Consider the following 16721-nt stretch of genomic DNA (forward strand, 5'->3'; position numbering starts at 1 on the left):
GCCGCATCTACAACATGCCTTCGCAGCAACACCTAGATTCGTGTAAGGTGCAGTCACTGGGTGCTTGCAGCCTGGCCCGGTTGGCACATAGACTGCCCAGCACACACTAATTTACAAAAATATTCTGGGCACGTTCTCTGACTTCATCGCCTTAAGTAGCTTGTCGTGGTTTCAAGGTTATTGGGAGGCAGGTGAAGTGGACTCAACAAACCACACCCAAGGGCTATGCCGAGGAAGGCGTCTCGATGGATCTAGCCCAGAGGTCCCAGTCACTCACTTGCTGGGCTGCCCACCCAGTTTTGCCCAGCAGCTCTCATGCCCAGAGATATAGCCAGAAGTCGCCACCCAGGATCAGCACCAGCTACTCGCAAAGGTCCGTAGGCACCTCCTGGCTGAGATCAGCCACGACAAGCCCAGGAAATCCAATGTGTTGGGCACCGTAGAAAACCCACAGAAGTCAGGTTTATGCCAAGTCAGCTCCAGGGGCTGCGTCAGCCAGTGGCATCTGCCCCTGGACATCTGCATAACACAGGAATGTCTCCATGTCCTCAGGAAGAGATGGTATTGGAAGAGTGTGGGCCCAGCTGGGGGCTGCTCATGGCCAGTGGCACCTCTGCTCTGGGGCTGACCCTTTTCCAGGTTCCATTCTAGGATGAGGAGTGATGGGCCTATCACACTTTCTCTCCGTTTCCCGACCCACGGCTGTTCTTCCAACCCTGAGTCCAGGTCCTACCAACGTGGGACACTGGCACTGTGAATAACAGGCTACTCCCCTCTTCCCTGTGCCCACTTCCTGCAGCCTCAGGTTTACAGCATCCCACGGCTTACTCAAATTCAGCTGGGCCAGATGTGGGGTCACAACCTCCACCCCACCCCCAGCCAGCCACAGCAGCCAGAAGCAGGTACCCCTGCTCCACCAAGCCCTGTCGGACTCCAAGCCCGGGCGCTGGCTGCCCTTCTGCCTGGGAGGCTCTTGTCCCACAGCTCATCTGCAACTGAAAGGTCATCCCCTCTGAGTCCCTCCCTAAAGTTGTCTCCCTCCCCCTGCCCTGATGATAACTGCTAAAGCATCACCTGCTGGTTGACACAACCAGGACCTGCCTGGATCCCCCATGCAGATGTAAGCCCTGTCCTGGGCACTCTTTCCAGCTGTGGCTCAGCCAGCAGAGGGCGCCTCTGGTTCCCTGGCTGAAGTTCCCATGACCTGGATCTGGAGTTGGCCACAGGACAGCAGGAGGCAGGCTGTTGGGCACCTTGGCAGGCCGAGGTCATAAGCACAGACTCCAAAGAAACAAGGCCGTTTTGCAAAACTTATTTATAAATAAAGTCCAGGGCAGTCAGGGTCTACTGGGGGATGCCCAAACCCCACTTGCCCACCCTTTTGGCTTCAGCCTCAGCCCGGCTGTAGCTTGCAAAAGAGGAAGTAGAGTTATTTTGCCGTCCTGATGTCCCAGTGGGGTCACTGAGAGTGGCCAGCGCCGAGAGTGGCCAGTGGTCTCAGGTTAGTGTCTGTGCCTGCAGGGCCGTGGGAATACAGGGCGACTCGGGGCCCTGGGTGGGCCTGCAAGGCCCATCGCTGTCCCGGAAGGCATCCCATTCTGTGAGCAGAGGGGCTGTCATAACCTCCTTCCAACATCACTGTGGTTGGGGCCAGGGAGGGACGAGCCAGATGCTCCGCAGCCCTTCTCAGGACCGCATTTTAAGCCCTGACAAAACCGTCAGGACTCCTGAGGCTAAAGAAGGCCCTAGAGAGAAGTGGGCTGGAAGAAGTCCAGGGTGGAGACAGCCAGCAGGACTCATCTCTAATGTATTTGTTTCTTTGGGGGGGGGGGGTGCTGTATGAAATCACTACTTTTGTAGGTCAAAAGCAGTTTCACATGGTGCAACCAACAGTGCCAGCTGTTGTGTCTGTGTGTCAGCACAGGCCCCACCACAGGCGCACCTCACATACGCCAGCAGTCCCTCCTCCACATAGAGAAACAGGCTGGGGGCCTTGCAGTCTCCATGAGGCCCAGAGAAAGGGACTGTATGCTTGACCCTGGGGTCCCCCGAGGCTAGCTCAGGAATCAACACCAGGGTGGTTCAGTGAATGACTAAATGAGGGACCTTATTCCGAGATGCTTCTAAATGCAGGGCGTTAGCATCAAATGGCTGCTTCTGGGGGTTTCTGCTGCAGCCCTGGTGGCCGCAGCCCCGGACCTGCAGATGTGGTCTCTGGGGCCAGAGAAGGGTCTAGGCCCAGGAGCTCCCTGAGGAGTCAGCCTGATCCTAGCCCCCAGCCAGGTGGGGGGTCGAGGAAAGGGGAAGAAACAGGCCTGTGTGTGCTCGCATGTGCAGCACGTGACAGGGAGGAAGGGGCATGCGCGGCCCATGGCGCCCCTGCACACACACGGCTCTTTCATTCACACTTTTCCTCCCTCCCCAATGGGACAATCTTCCTCCTTCCCTGGGTGCCCCACACGCCTGAGGAGGAGAGAGAGGCACAGAGGCGGGCGGGTTCCAGGAGGCCGAGGCCTCAGCAACTGGGCTGAGGTGACCGCCCGCCCCAGGGAGGCCAGCAGCCGCTTCTCTCCCCACCCCCATGGCGAGGCAGACGGCAGTGTCCAGCCCCGGCCCCGCCCCTCCCCTCCCGGCTCACACGGAGTGGCCCTGTCCCCCCAGGGCCCCTCACCTGCTCCCCTCCTTCCTCTCCTTCCTCTCGTAGACGGAGTGAAGCTTGTTGATTAAGAAGATTTTGTCCTCCCCTTCCTGGAAAGGTCAGAACACAAAAGGTGAGAGAACAGAAGTCATCCCCCCAGTGGTCTGTCCAGAGCCGCCCTGTTCCAGACTGCATTTGGGGGAGCGTACGAGGTGCATTCGGCATCACAAGCAGCAAAAAGTTAAGTGAAGAGGTGAAAGAGGTACCAAAACACGGACTAGGACAAACCAAGAGCCACAAAGTGGGCACGTGTGAACCCAAGCTTCCCAGTGGCCAGGGTGAGAAGGGAAATGTGCCCAGTGCAAGCGAGGTCCCCAGGGCCAGCCTCACTTGATTGAAAACCGGACCTGCCATTCACTAACTCTGCCTTGAGCACACACATTACCTACTCTCTGACCTCAGTGTTACCATCTGTGAAAGGGAGATAATAACACAGGGGGACTTCAAAAAGTTCATGGAAAGATGCATATTATCTTTCAATTCTAAAAACTTTCAACAGTTTCTTCATGAACTTGTTTGAAGTACCCTCGTACAAGTCACAGGACTTGTACTAGTTTCCTATTGCTGCTGCAGCAAATGAGTGCACAAATTAATCATCTGTCTATTCTGGGGTTCACAGTCCACACAATGGGCCTCACTGGGCTAAAATCAAGGTGTCAGCAAGGCTGCTTCCTTCTGGAGCCTCTAGGGAAGAGTCTGTTTACCTGCCTCATCCACTTTCCAGAGGCCGTCCGCATTCCTTGGCTCGTGGCCCCTTCCTCCATCCTCAAGGCCAGCAATAGCAGATGCATCTTTTCCCCTTGCTTTACTCTGACTCTTCCCCTGGCCCTCGTGCCTCCCTCTTTCACGTATAAGCACCTGAGATTCCATTGGGCCCATGCACAAAATACAGTATAATCTCAAGGTCAGCTAATGAGCAGGCTTAATTCCATCTGCAACCCTAATTCCCCCTTGCCATATAACTAACACATTCACAGGTTCCAGTGATTAGGTCATGGACATCTTTGGGGCCAGTACTGGGCTGGCCCAGGACTCTTTTGGCAATGAAATGTGGAAAGCACATAAAGCACTTAGCACAAAGTGGACTCAGCATTCAATACTTGGGCCGGACTGCTATTCCTTGTGGGGAGACTTCACAAAGAGAAAAGAGCAATTTTGTGAGGACCAAGCAGATTCGTCCTGGGTGCCTGGTAACCTGGCTCAGGCCGGGAGTACCCCTTAGAGTACCTACGAAGACAGACCCCAGGCTCCTCAAGCTACATCCCCCACATCATTCTTCACTGTCGAGATGCTGGCGGTACGGCAGGGCTGTGCACTTGAGCTTAGCTGCCCTGCCCAGGCCCAGGGAAAGTCGCTGGGGCACCAGCCAAGCTCAGACCTGCAGCCCCAAAGACTTGGAACTGGGTGGGGGCAGGAGCTCAGTGTGGTGGACACTGTGCAGCCAGGGTCCACCTGGAGAAGAGTCCTTCTGACCCCAGAGAAATGGAGGGCAGAGGCCGGCAACTTTGTGAGTGAGTTCAGTGCGTGCTTGAGCGAGTGAGCGAAAAGGAGAGCGCGGCGGACGTGCCCCAGATGCGCGGCTGCACCGGGAGGCCGGGTGAGCGAAAGTAGTTGGACTTCCGGTCAAGATGGTGGAATAGACAGTCCCTAGCATCACTCTCTCCCACAAATCAACCGATTTAAACTATAAAAACATAACAGCAAGTGCATATGGAATGGGGAGACGTCCAGCGGGGGAGGCAGAAGGTCCGCGGAGACCACATGCCCTGCCAGGGCCGCTGTCACACAATCCGGCAGGTAGGCTTCACCACAGGCACCCGGCTCCATTCCCAGCCCAGCACAGTGTGCACAGAGTGGGGAGACGTCCGGCAAGGGAGGCGGAGGCTCCGCAGAAACCACACACCCTGTCGAGCAGCCACTGCGTGATCCAGCAGATAGGCTTCACCGCAGGCACCGGCTCCATCCCCAGCCCCACCTAGTGCCCTCGGAGAAGGGAGACGTCTGGCAGGGGAGGTGGGAACTCCACGGGGACCACATTGCTGCTGCGTGACCCAGCAGCCTGGCCCAATGTGTATGGAGCACAGAGATGTCCAGCAAGGGAGATAGAAGCTCTATAGAGTCCACACACCCTGTGGGGGGGCTGCCGCCACGTGATCCAGCAGCAGGTAGGCTTCACCGCAGCCACCCGGCTCCATCCCAAGCCCGGCCTAGCACGCACAGAGCAGGGAGACATCCTGCAGGGGAAGGGGAAGCTCTGCAGAGACCACACGCTCTGCGGTGCCTCGGCGCATCCCAGCAGCCCGGGCCAGAGTGCACAGAACAGGGAGTAGTCCAGCACGGGAGGTGGAAGCTCAGCAGAGACCACACACCCTGCGGTACTGCCCTGTGATCCAGCAGCCCAGCAGAGTCCAAGCTAACCAGAGAGGTGGCTCCCTGGAGAGGCCTAAGACCCAAGGCAACCACACACGCAAGGCACTAGAGGCCAACTGGGCAGTCACTGAGGTAGCCATACCAAATTGGCAACCACAGCAACATCTTAGTCAGTCAATAGTGTCAAACCTGTGGACTGTGAAACCCCCTGCCACAATGAATAAACATCAAAGAAAGGATACCAGAAATACGAAAAATCAAGAAAGTACACCACCAAAAGATAATAAATTTCAAGCTCTAGATCCTATAGAATAAGAAGCCCTTGAAATGACTGACAAGGAATTTCGAGTGATAATTCTAAGGAAACTGAATGAGATACAAGAAAACTCAGCTAGACATCATGATGAAATGAGGAAACGTATACAGGACCTGAAAGAGGAAATGTACAAGGAAATCAATGCCCTGAAAAAAAATGTAGCAGAACTTGCGGAACTGAAGAAGTTATTCAGCGAAATCAAAAACACAACGGAGAGTTTAACCAGCAGGCTTGTGGAAGTTGAAGAGAGAACCTCTGAACTTGAAGATGGGCTGTTTGAAATAACACAAGCAGACAAAAAAAAAGAAAAAAGAATCAAAGACATTGAAGAAAATCTGAGAGAGATATCAGACAACCTTAAGCGCTCAAATATCCGAGTCATGGGTATTCCAGAAGGGGAGGAAAAATGAGATTGCATTTCACATAAACAATGAATGTATTTTTTCAGTATAAGTGTGTCCCAAATATTGCATTCTATACTTTATCTGGCAGCCCTAACTGCAAGGCAAAAGCCACAGTACCCCTCTGCACAAGCCTGAGAGAGGAAGCAGCCATGGGACAGGAAAGGTAACGACATGATGTGGGTGTGCAGGATGAGTGCAAGGCTGTCCTCAGAGTCTCCGTGGCTGAAGAACCCATTTCAGAGAACAGGCATAACAAGCCCCAGGCTCAGACACAAGCTCTCCTTAGTAGCTTGTGGCTGGCTTGCGGAAGGTGGCAGCAGTGGCTGCCTGGCATCTGGGATGCTTAGGGCAGGGGAGGCAGAGGAATGCAGGTGTGCTGGGAGTTGTGGGGGTTGTGGGCCCTGCAGCACAGCAGCCGGCAGGACCCACCCAGGACCCAGAGCCAGGAAGCGAGCCCCACTTTGGCCCTGATAGCTCTCGGGCAATGCTGGGCCCAGAACGCAGCTGCGTCTCCCTCCTGCTGTTCAGGTGGGAACCAGACACTCAGGATCACCTGGTGCAGGAGCCACCTGTGGGGGGGGCCCCAAAGCCCGCATAGCACCCCACCCTGTGGTAATGAGTGCTCCCTCGTATTATGTGGTTCTACTGCTGGGGCTCTAATCATTTGACCTCACTGAATCCTCATACACCCCAGGAGGTGGCCACCATTCACAGTTCCATTTTACAGATGGGGACACGGAGGCTCAGAGACATGAAGATCATGAAGCCAGTGAGTGACAGAGCTGGAGACTGAGGCCCCATCTGAGCTCTTGCTTTTAACCACAGCACAACAGACCACTCACAAGTGTCCTCCCATGTCAGGATACACTGAGGTGTGTCATCGGCTCAACCCAGTCTCAGCTTCCATTTTAGATCAACAGATGAAAGGTAACAGTGGCCCCTTCAGCCCACTGAAGGCTCTTCCTGGGAACTCTGGGCCTCACCTGCAGAGAGCTCAGAGGGGCTGTCGCCAAGCCTGCAGGAAGAGTGGCAAAACTGTGCCTGGGAACACGCACTGTGAGGGAAGTGACCCTCTGCTCAGGTGCGCGCTGAACTGGTCTCAGATGCCCAGGATCAAGTCCCAGCTCTGCAGCTTCCTCTCTCTGTGTGTCTCCGTGTCTGTCTCATCTCTCTCTCTCCATCCCTCCCTCTTTTAACTGAGGCAAGTTCATTAACCTATTGCCTCCGTCACCTTTTCTTTAAAATGGGAATAGTCATTTAGAACCTCACAGAACTTCTGAGGACTCAGTGAGGGTTCATTTGTAAAAGCACATAGAGGACAGGCAAGAAGCGCCAGCTGTCCCAGGGAGGTAGATAGCACCCTGCGGCATGATCGGATACACTAGTTATTGCTGTCCACAGCTGAGAAAAGCCTTCAACGTCGTGAGCTCATGCGACCCCATCGGGACCCTGCACTGTGGCTTTCGGGATGGATCTGACGGATCTGAAGCTGCCCGACCGAGAGAAATAAAACGCTGGCACGTAAGTTATTTTAGGCTTTTTAGGAACCACATGAAAAAGGTATACGGACTTGGATTTGCAGCCTTCAGAACTGTGAGGAATAAATTCCTGTTACTTAATCCCAAAAACAAATAAAATAAAATAAAAAGAAACACATAAAGTTAATTTTAATGATATGTATAATAATTTTAATTTAATAATATGACTAATACTTGAAATTTTATTTAACCCAATGAACAAAAAAGATGATCATGTCAACATGTAATCCTGTAAAAATTACTAATGAGAAATTTTATGTTCTTTCTTTTTTTATTAAGTCTTGGAAATCAGTGTGTTTTTTATATTTACAGCACCTCTTAATTCATTAGCCACATTCCAGGTGCTCAGTAGCCACAGGGGGCTTGTGGCTGCCACAATGGACAGTGCAGATCTAGGACCTGGTGGCTACCCAAGCCCAATCCCCTCATTGTTCAGATATAAAGGGAGGGAGGGAGGGAAACTGACATTGTCACCTGGCTGGCTATGTGCCAGGCTTTGTGCTAGTTGCTCTCATGTACAGGACATCATTTACCCTACAAAGCAACCCTAGGACCTAGGTTATAATTGTGCTTATTTTTTAAAGACTCAGAAAAGTTAAGTGACTTGCTTGAGGTCACCCAGCAAACAAGAAACAGGGTCAAAATTTTAAGCTTCCAACTCTCTGACTGCCCCCACGGTCTGTTGACACCAATGATGTCCTTAAGGTCATCCCAGTGGTCAAACTCCAAATCAGCCATTGCTTCCTATCCCCCCATGGCCTCACACTCATCTTCCCCCCACCTCTGACCCCAGCCTTCTGGCTCATCGACCTGCTCAGGGTTTTGGCTGCCAGAAAAGCTGGACAATCCCAGTAATAGCCAGTCCTGTCCTCCCAGACCATTTCCCCGAGGCTGCTCTTCAGGGTAGGGCTGGGAGGCCTGGGGAGTTGTGTGACTGCAGAACTCTCCAGGCTGGAAAGGCACCTGGCAGCTGAAAGTAGACGTCTTCCCTTACACTTTCTGTAAGAGGACCCAGCTCGGAGCCTAAGCCTCTCCTTACGGCGCCTGGATTTAGCTCTTGGGGGATGGGGGGTGGCATCCAAGCAGCCCAGAGCCCACCCACGTCATGTTTAGAAGCCTCTGGGGTAGCAGCTGGTTTCATTGCTATTAAACCTATTTATTTAGCTGGGCACTTTAAGAGGCCTCTGTGATTACTGTCACTCTGCGGGACAGCCAGGAACCAATTTTCCGAGGATGACAGATTTCCTCTCATTTATTGCTCTCAAGCTGTGGGTTCCTTCCATGTCCTGGAGCAAAACCCTTTAAAAAGATGCCATCTCCTGGGACTCCCCCCCCTCTCTGGGGTGCAGGGGGCTTAGAAAGGGGAGTTGTCCTGGGCTGCCCCCACTCAGCAACTTCTGCAAAATGGTGCGGACATTTCAGGAGCCTGAGGAAGCTGCAGTACTACCCACTAAGGCACAGAGGAAGCCAAGCCAGGAGAAGGAAGAGGCAGGAAGGGTGGAGAGTGGAGGGTGGGCAGCCAGCTTAGAGCTGCTGCCTGGATGTCCTCAGAGACGTGGTTCTCAGCTTGGGTTGCACATCAGCACCACCTAGGACCTTTCAAAGACTACGGAGCCAAGCACAGAAATTCTGGTTTTATGGGTCTGGGTGTGGCCTGGGAATCAGGATGTTTAGGAGCCATCTAGGTGATTCTAGTATACTAGAGGTGCCCTAGATGGGCCTGCAGGTGTGAGCAGACCGAGATGGTCCCCTAATAGATCTGCAACATAACCAACGCCATTTAGACAAGCCCAAGTACAAAATGGCACCGTCCACCTCCTCCCCTGCCCTCCCCCATTCTCTTTTACAAGAAGCCTCATGGTTTCAGAGAAAATGAAACTTTTGGCGTTTCCACATGTGCAGAACTCTCCATTCCCATGACCTAATTCAATCCCCACCCTGGAATTACATCACCCCGCTCTTGGCGCCAACATACCTATATAAGCTCTGCCACCCCCATGCCTGGTGCTGTCCCGTTTTCAGGGCAGCCCTGGGCGGCCTGCCACTCTGAGCACAGCCTGTGACTGCAAGTTCACAACCCAGGAAAGATTTCTCCTGGGAGTTTGCTTTACGTCAGGTTCGGGCTGCCTGGTACAAGGCTGCACCCACACCAGGCAGGTTCAACAACACAGGAGCCTTTCCCCAGACCCTGCCTGAGAACACTCCATGCTTTACATACCTGGGTCCCCCAAACTGAGATCACTCGGAAAGCTCTCATCGACGAGGAACACGAGGAAATCATCACCGCATCCCTTCACCCAGTCGTCGGGGGCTGGTTCTTTCTCATTTCCTGTGGAAACCCTGGGGAAAAAATAGTACAACGTGCTCTAAAAGGACAAAAGTCACTGATGCTTAGCACAATCCCCGGAAGCCGAGCTAACCCTGCGGGGACTCCCAGGCTCTTCGGCGGCCACAGCGCCTCCCACAGCCCCTCCTTCCGATTTCGGTGGCCGCATTCCCTTTGTCTCCTCCCGTCCAAGCCCCGCTGCTACAAGGAGCGCAATCCCTGCAGTCCCGGCCCCGCGGAGAGCTCCGGTCACCCGGACCACGGCCGGTCAGGGCCTCCGGGCCCCCTACGGAGCTTCGTAACCGCCCCGGAGCGGGGCCCGACGCCGCGGGCTGGGCCGGTAGCAGTGGAGGCCGCGGCCAGGGCTGGCCCGCGTCGCCCTCGCAGGCCGGGAGTCGGCGACCAGCAGGAGGGGAGAGTGGGTTCCCCTCGGATGGTACAAAACACAGGTCTCAATTCGCTTCCCACCATCTTGGGCGGAAGCAGCCCGGAAACGCACTGCCGACCGGAAGTGTAGACTTACCATCGAGACAGCAGCTAGAGGGCCGTCTTCGAATTTGAATCTGGGTCCTCCAAGGCGGTCTTAAAGGGACCGCAGCCAGAGAGGTGGGATGAATGGAGACTAGAGCCTTGGGCGGGGAGAGCCCTAGAGCGAGGGAAGCAGAGGGACATCCCGTTTCTTGAAAGCCTTCTAGTTGCCTGGAGTCCTGAGTGCACTGTCCCGTTACTCCTCATGCAGCTCTGGTGCTCCCAGAGAGGCTGAGTTACTTCCCGAGCGCATCCAGGACGTGGCAGAGCCGGGTTCAAACCCCAGTCCTTCTGCTCCAAACCCAGTGCTCTTTTCACCACCATCCCAGATGGAAGGGAGAGAAAGCTCGGAGGGGCTACTTGACGATGAAGGCTGACTTTGCCTATTGGGACATTGGCCGAAACTCCTCTCCTCCCCCCTGATTCGGGGATGTGAACCCTTGAGCTTGGTTTTACAGCACCGCACTCTAACCACTGACCTAACCGGCCAGCTGCACTAGTCACCTTATTCCTCCAAGAGATGAGCTCTTGGCAAATTCCCAAGAGTTCAATGCCACGACCAAGGAAGGCTTTGCCAGGGCTGTGGGTATTACAGAACCTTGGAGGATATCAGAGATCACCACCTTCCTTGGCTTAAACCATTCACCAGCACTCTGCTTTCTGTAGCAGAGTCACAAACTAGCAGCGTGGCCCAGCTTGCCAGATGGTTGGTTTGATTCACAAGGGCTTGTGTGGAGTATGCATAAAGCAAATGTACTTCACAGGGCCTGGTTTTCCAAAGCCTTGCAGTTTCAAATTTGACCTTACAAAAAACAGGAAATTTTCCCCAGGCTATACAGTCTCTGACATAAGATAAGAATCGTAACACAGCAAGGCTGCCAGTTCAAAGACAGACAGGTTACTAATTGATAGTAAAGTCAAAGACAGACAGGTTACTAATTGACAGTAAAGTCAAAGACAGACAGGTTACTAATTCATAGTAAAGTCAAAGACAGACAGGTTACTCATTGATAGTAAAGTCAAAGACAGACAGGTTACTCATTGATAGTAAAGTCAAAGACAGACAGGTTACTAATTGACAGTAAAGTCAAAGACAGACAGGTTACTAATTGATAGTAAAGTCACTGAAAAGTGCTGGAGGGAGATGGAATGTTTGCTAAGATCAAGCTTTTGTTAGTGGATCGACTTAATTGCATGTTACCAGCTTCTATTGTAAAAAGTTATCAAATCGTGCTTGGCAAAACCCCACCAATGTCTCTTCCTGTAACTTGCTGGTCTGGAGAATAAATGCAGGAAGAGAACCCCAATTCGTGGTTAATTTCCCAAATGGAAGCAATGCCTCGCTGTTGAGGGCGATGGGAGATTAACCCCTTTTTGAGGCTTCTCACTGCTCAGAAGAGATGGGCTTTGAGTAATCTTTGGCGGCTCCGTCACCAAGGTGGAAAGGGGTGACAAATCCGTGGGAGGCAAAGCACCAGGTTTGGGTTTGTTTTATGCCGTTAGGCGGGGCAGTACTCTCTGGTTAGCCACAGGCCCTCTCCAGGTTTCTGGACATGGGTCTGGGTTTCCAGCCACTCCTTGAGGTTTCAGGTCCCTCCTTTATGCCCTCCCCTTGAGGAAATTTACTGTTGCCAGTTAGACCTATTTTCAGCACCAACATGGGAGAAATGAGACCACAAAGGGCTGGCTCCTGCAAATCCAGTGGCTGGGCATGCTCAGTGGAGAGGGGTTATGCAACCCTGGTAGCTGAATGACCTTCCACTACAGGAGCTAGAGAGCACAGAATATTCTCAGATATGTCTGGTGCCTGTGGTAGGATTTGACCCATGAACATGCTCCAAGAAGAGACCAGCTGAGCATGTGGAAGACTATGTCACACAACTGGGAACCTTTTTTATTGAATATTCATTAGACAGTGAAACTATAAAAGCCAGATGACAGCAGAAGGCAGGGCTGGTGCTCACTGTCCTGGAGGGAGCCTGCACTCTGCCTGTGGAGTGCGTATTTCTGTCTCTTTGAATCAAACTTCCCTTAAGGGAGCAGCTGCTCCGTCTCTTGAGCCAGCCTGCACTCAGTACTGAACTTAAACTTGTGTATTGCTTGCTTTTGTGTTAAACTTGGTGTGAGCCCTGCTCAGTCTCTGGAGCTATGCCACTCTCTCTCTCTCTCCCCCTCTCTGTCAGATCTGTAACTCTTCTTTGTTACATTTAAGCTGTTCTCACTTTGTCCTGTGACTCCACTCGAATTCTTTCCTGTGACAGAGTCAAGAACACACCACAGGAAAGGCGGGAGGATGGGGTGGGTTGAGACTGACTACTGGGACCCCCCAGACATCAGTCGGTGCTTCTCAAGTTGTGTGATCTCTCACGCCAGCACCACCCGTGAGTGACCAACCAGTACCTCCCTGTTTTCTCCATCCTCTGCGTGGGCCAAGTGTGATCATCTGTCCCTACTAAAAATTTAGCAAACACCCTGCCCTAGAAGTCTCCCTCTCTGAAATTCAATGTCATCTAATTGTTGTTTCCATGACTCTGTTATGCCTTTAAAAACAGGAGTTTTATAGTTTATGTGGCTTTTTCCTACTCATTGTGTTGAGCATCGGGCTGTTGCAACATCGATATCCTCCTGAGAAGCTAAACTCATTGCACATTTGTTTTTAACAGCTTTTATTGAGATAAAATGTACATGCCATACAATTCACCATTTAAAGTGTGTGATTTGATGGATTTTAGTACACTCAGAGTTTTGCAATCATCAAGCAATTGCAGAACACTTTCATTACTCCAAAACTAAATCCCTCAGTCATCATCCCCAATTATTCCATTCCCTCCAACCCCAGGCTACCATTAATCTACTTTATTTTCCTACAAATATCCTCATTTGGGACATTTAATAAAAACGGTATCATACATTATGGGGCACTTTGTGACCGGCCTCTTTCACTCAGCATAATGTTTTCAAGGTTCATGCAAAGTTGTAGCATGTGTCAGTTCTCCAGTGCTTTTTATGACTGAATGTTTATTTACATGGATATCCCACATTTTGTTTGTTCATTCATCAGTTCATGGACACTTGGCTAGTTCTACCTTTGGACTGTTGTGAATAATGCTGCAATGACCATTTGTATTCAAGGTTTCGTGTGGATGCGTGGTTTTATTTCTCTTGGCATATACCTAGAAGTGGAATTGCTGGATCATATGATAACTCTACACTGAATCATTCGAGGAACTTTGAGCCTGTTTGCAAAGTGGCTGTACCATTTTACAGTTTTCCCAGTCGTGTGTGAGGGTTTTAATTTCTCCATAGCCTTACAACACGGTTTTTATGCATCTTTGTGATTATAGCCATGGTAGTGGGTGTGAAGTTATATCTCATTGCGGATTTGATTTGCATTTCTCTCATGACTACTGATGTCAACCATCTTTTGATGTGCTTATTGGCCTTTTATATGTTTTCTTTAGAAAACTATGTATTCTGATTTTTTGCCAATTTTAAAAACTGGGATATTTATCTTTTTATTATCAAGTTGTAATTGTTTTTTATATGTTCTGGATACAAGCTCCTTCTAAGATATAAGATTCTTAAAACTTTTCTTCAATTCTGTGGTTTTCTTTTCACTTTCTTTCATTTTTCTTTTCACTTTCTTAGTGACATTATTTGAACCACAAAAGTTTTAAATTTTGATAATGTTCAGTTTATCCACTTTTTCTTCCGTTGCTTGTGCTTTTGATGTCATGCCTAGAAAACCATTGCCTAATCTAAGATCATGAAGATTTGCACCTACGTTTTCTCCTGAGAGTTTTATAGTTTTCGTCCCCCCAGCTGGGTTTTGAGACATCCGAGGAGAAAGGCTGCTGGGACCCAGAGCTCATGCTGGGAGGAAGGGGGTGCTGTGGGGTGAGAGGAGGAGCATCTGGTGAGCAGGAGTGACCTGGATGGGACCCAGCTGGGAGGGGGCAGCTATGCTCCCGGGATCAGTGAAGGAACCTCGAGGAAGCGGGTGAGTGGAGAAGCGTCTGGAGGACTGGGTGGGTGTCTTTGGAGGTGGTTTCTGAGATGAGAAAGTCTGGGGCAGAGCTGTGAGGAGCCTGGAAAGGGACCGTGAAGTGTTACACTCTCCCCTGCTGTCCGTTGCTCACCCACCTCCTGAGCCCTGGGGTCCTATGCCCCCAGGTCTGGGGTTGAACTGGCACAGGAGGGTCCATGGCAGAGGCTGGAGAGCAGCCTCTCTGCTCTGCTGGGTGCCACGAATTCTGTGACAACCACTATGAAGGGTCACACAGGAGCGCTGTGGGCACCAAGCGAGAGCCCCCCACCTATTTCCCCAAGGGGTGCCCCTCCCTGGGGTGGGCGGGGCCAATGATCACAGCTTTCATTGTGACTCCTCCCTTCCCTGTGTTTGGCCACATCCCCATTAGCATCATCTTTCTCATCCACCAATGGGCTATGAGCATTGAGGCCACGCCCACTTCACTGTTGCCTCATGCCTGAGCCCCCACCAGCTCTGGCTCAGTTGCACATCTGTGCTGTCAGCTGAAGGAAGAGGATGATGGTGATGCAGCCCCCCTTTCCGTTCCCCTGCCCTGAGATGTCAGAGGAAACTCGACAGAGGAAATTGGCTGTGGCCAGGAAAAAGGTATGGCATGTTGGGTCGAAGGCCCCAGACCCAGCCCGAAGCCCCTCTGCTGGCAGGACAGGGGCAGGACTCTGTGTACTTCTGAGGTACATGGGGCTTGCCCCTCTGCGCCTCTTGACTCCCCTCACCAAACTCTTCTCAGCCACCCCTGTCCCCTTAGCAGCCCAGCCCCTGCCCTCGCCAGGCACCCCCTGTCATTACTGCTTGGAGCCCGGCCTTTGACCTGCTGAGCCAGTCCCCCAAGTGTTTTCACCCTCTTTCCAGCTTCTCTGGTCGTGGCACAAATTTCCGTTAGGAAGGGTACTCAGGACTAAGGGACCCGGGACCAAGAGAGGTTTCTGGCTCCCTCACTTCCTTCACTTAGACATTGACAAACTGAAAAGCCTACACCTCACCAGTGGGCTTAAAACGTAGACAATATCTCAGGGTGGCAATTGGAGAATGGGTTTGGTTTGGTTTTCTCCCAGGTTTCTACTCCTAGAGACACTTTACAATTTATTTCTGAGTCTGTACCTCACATTGGAATTCCCTAGGGTACTGGGACCAGAGCACCTTTCAGTCAGTGCTCTCTGGAGGGAAATGTGTTTATTTTCTGTGGTACAAATCCTGGACAACTGAACTTCACAGCTGAAATCTTGCCCAATTCATTTGAATCTGGGGTGCCACAGTATTCATAGGGGGCATCTTTCTGAAGCATCAGATTTGCTTGATTCTTTTGAGAGAGAAAAAACCTATTACTGTACTTAGGGGTAACAATCGCCTAGATTTGTAAGATCATAATTGACTTCTCTCTGAAATGATGCTTGGGTTGTCCTCTTTTTGTTAGGTCCCCAGATCCCTAGGGGTGTGCGCTCACTGACTTCTGCCACTAGGATACATTGATGTAAATGTCTGAGAAGTGCTGGTGTGCAGCTCTGTCAGGTCTGTAGGAGAGGACCCCAATGTCTGATTTGCATTTTGCCACCTGGAAGCTGCTGATTCATGATAAAGCCCCAGAAGACTGAAGTTAAATTCCATTATTGCCTTTTTAAAGTCATATTATCAATCCATTTCTTCAGCCGTTTAATGATCATTACTACACCTTATAGGATTGCTGGTGGCATTAAATCAGATGGTATAAGTAAGAATATTTTGTAAAAACTGTAAAGTAGGATGCCAAGAGCAGGGGCTTAGAGTTCTGAATATGACTGCTTTTCCTTTTCACAGTTAAGAGATTACCAACAGAGAAACAGCCCTGGTGATCCTCCAGGAGCAAAGAACAAAGTGAAAAGTGGCAGTAACCCTGATTCAACCACTTCTGGGGGTTGCCAGTTGCCTAAGGAGGTGAGTTTTGGCTGGTCAGGCTCCTGGGAACAGGGGACTCAAGGGGCAGTCGGGGGTAATGGTAGGAAGTGTCAGGGACTGGTTAAGAAGTCTGGGTGTGAATCCTGCCTCTCCCTCTGCTAGGGATATGATTAGGACTCTTCTCTGAGCATGTCCCTTGAAGCTGTGCACACAAAGATGGACAACGAGCTTGGCTGTCTCATTGGAGCCTGCTGCAGGAAGCACAGGATGATGTTGATAACACCAAGGCCCAGGGCTCAATCCCTGCACTGGCCACTACCAAAAAAAAAAAAAAAGGTACAGGATGAGAGCCGCTCGGGAGAGGAGGGACCTTGAGAAGTGGGCAGAAAGGGGCTACAGGAGGAGGGCCTGGTCCAGGTCAGGCAGGAAAGAGACTTTTGCCGTTTGATGGGGAAGAAAGGACGTCAGGGGGCTTAGCCATTGAGGAGGACAGCGTGTGTCCATGTGCGCTCTCATCTCTTGTAGCCCACATCATACATCAGTGGGGAGGCCTTTGTGACATCAGTGGGAAGGCCTTGTGACATCAGTTTGTGTGAAGGAGCACCTGTTTGGCTTTTCTCC

General features: G+C 51.5%; 1 protein-coding gene and 1 non-coding gene across 6 annotated transcripts in view; both read right to left on the reverse strand.

Moving 5' to 3' along the window:
- Nucleotides 1–1412: 1412 nt before the first annotated feature.
- TMC6 (transmembrane channel like 6) overlaps nucleotides 1413–16721 on the reverse strand; it is a 99723-nt gene continuing 84414 nt past the window's right edge. For 4 of the 5 annotated variants that reach the window (XM_063081369.1, XM_063081371.1, XM_063081370.1 and 1 more), the window contains exons 19-20: nucleotides 2672–2748; nucleotides 1413–1598 (exon numbers count right to left, since the gene is read on the reverse strand). In XM_063081369.1, the coding sequence (XP_062937439.1) occupies nucleotides 1460–1598; nucleotides 2672–2748 (216 nt within the window). In that variant the 3' untranslated portion in view covers nucleotides 1413–1459. Of the gene's footprint in view, nucleotides 1746–2671; nucleotides 2749–16721 lie in introns of all 5 variants that reach the window. The other variant, XM_063081374.1, reaches the window with a different exon arrangement.
- Nucleotides 9337–9516, reverse strand: LOC134365339 (small Cajal body-specific RNA 16). The gene has a single exon (XR_010022044.1). It is a non-coding gene; the product is annotated as a small Cajal body-specific RNA 16 (non-coding RNA).

Source organism: Cynocephalus volans, chromosome 16, assembly GCF_027409185.1.
Source record: "Cynocephalus volans isolate mCynVol1 chromosome 16, mCynVol1.pri, whole genome shotgun sequence".
NCBI classification, from domain to species: Eukaryota; Metazoa; Chordata; class Mammalia; order Dermoptera; family Cynocephalidae; genus Cynocephalus; species Cynocephalus volans.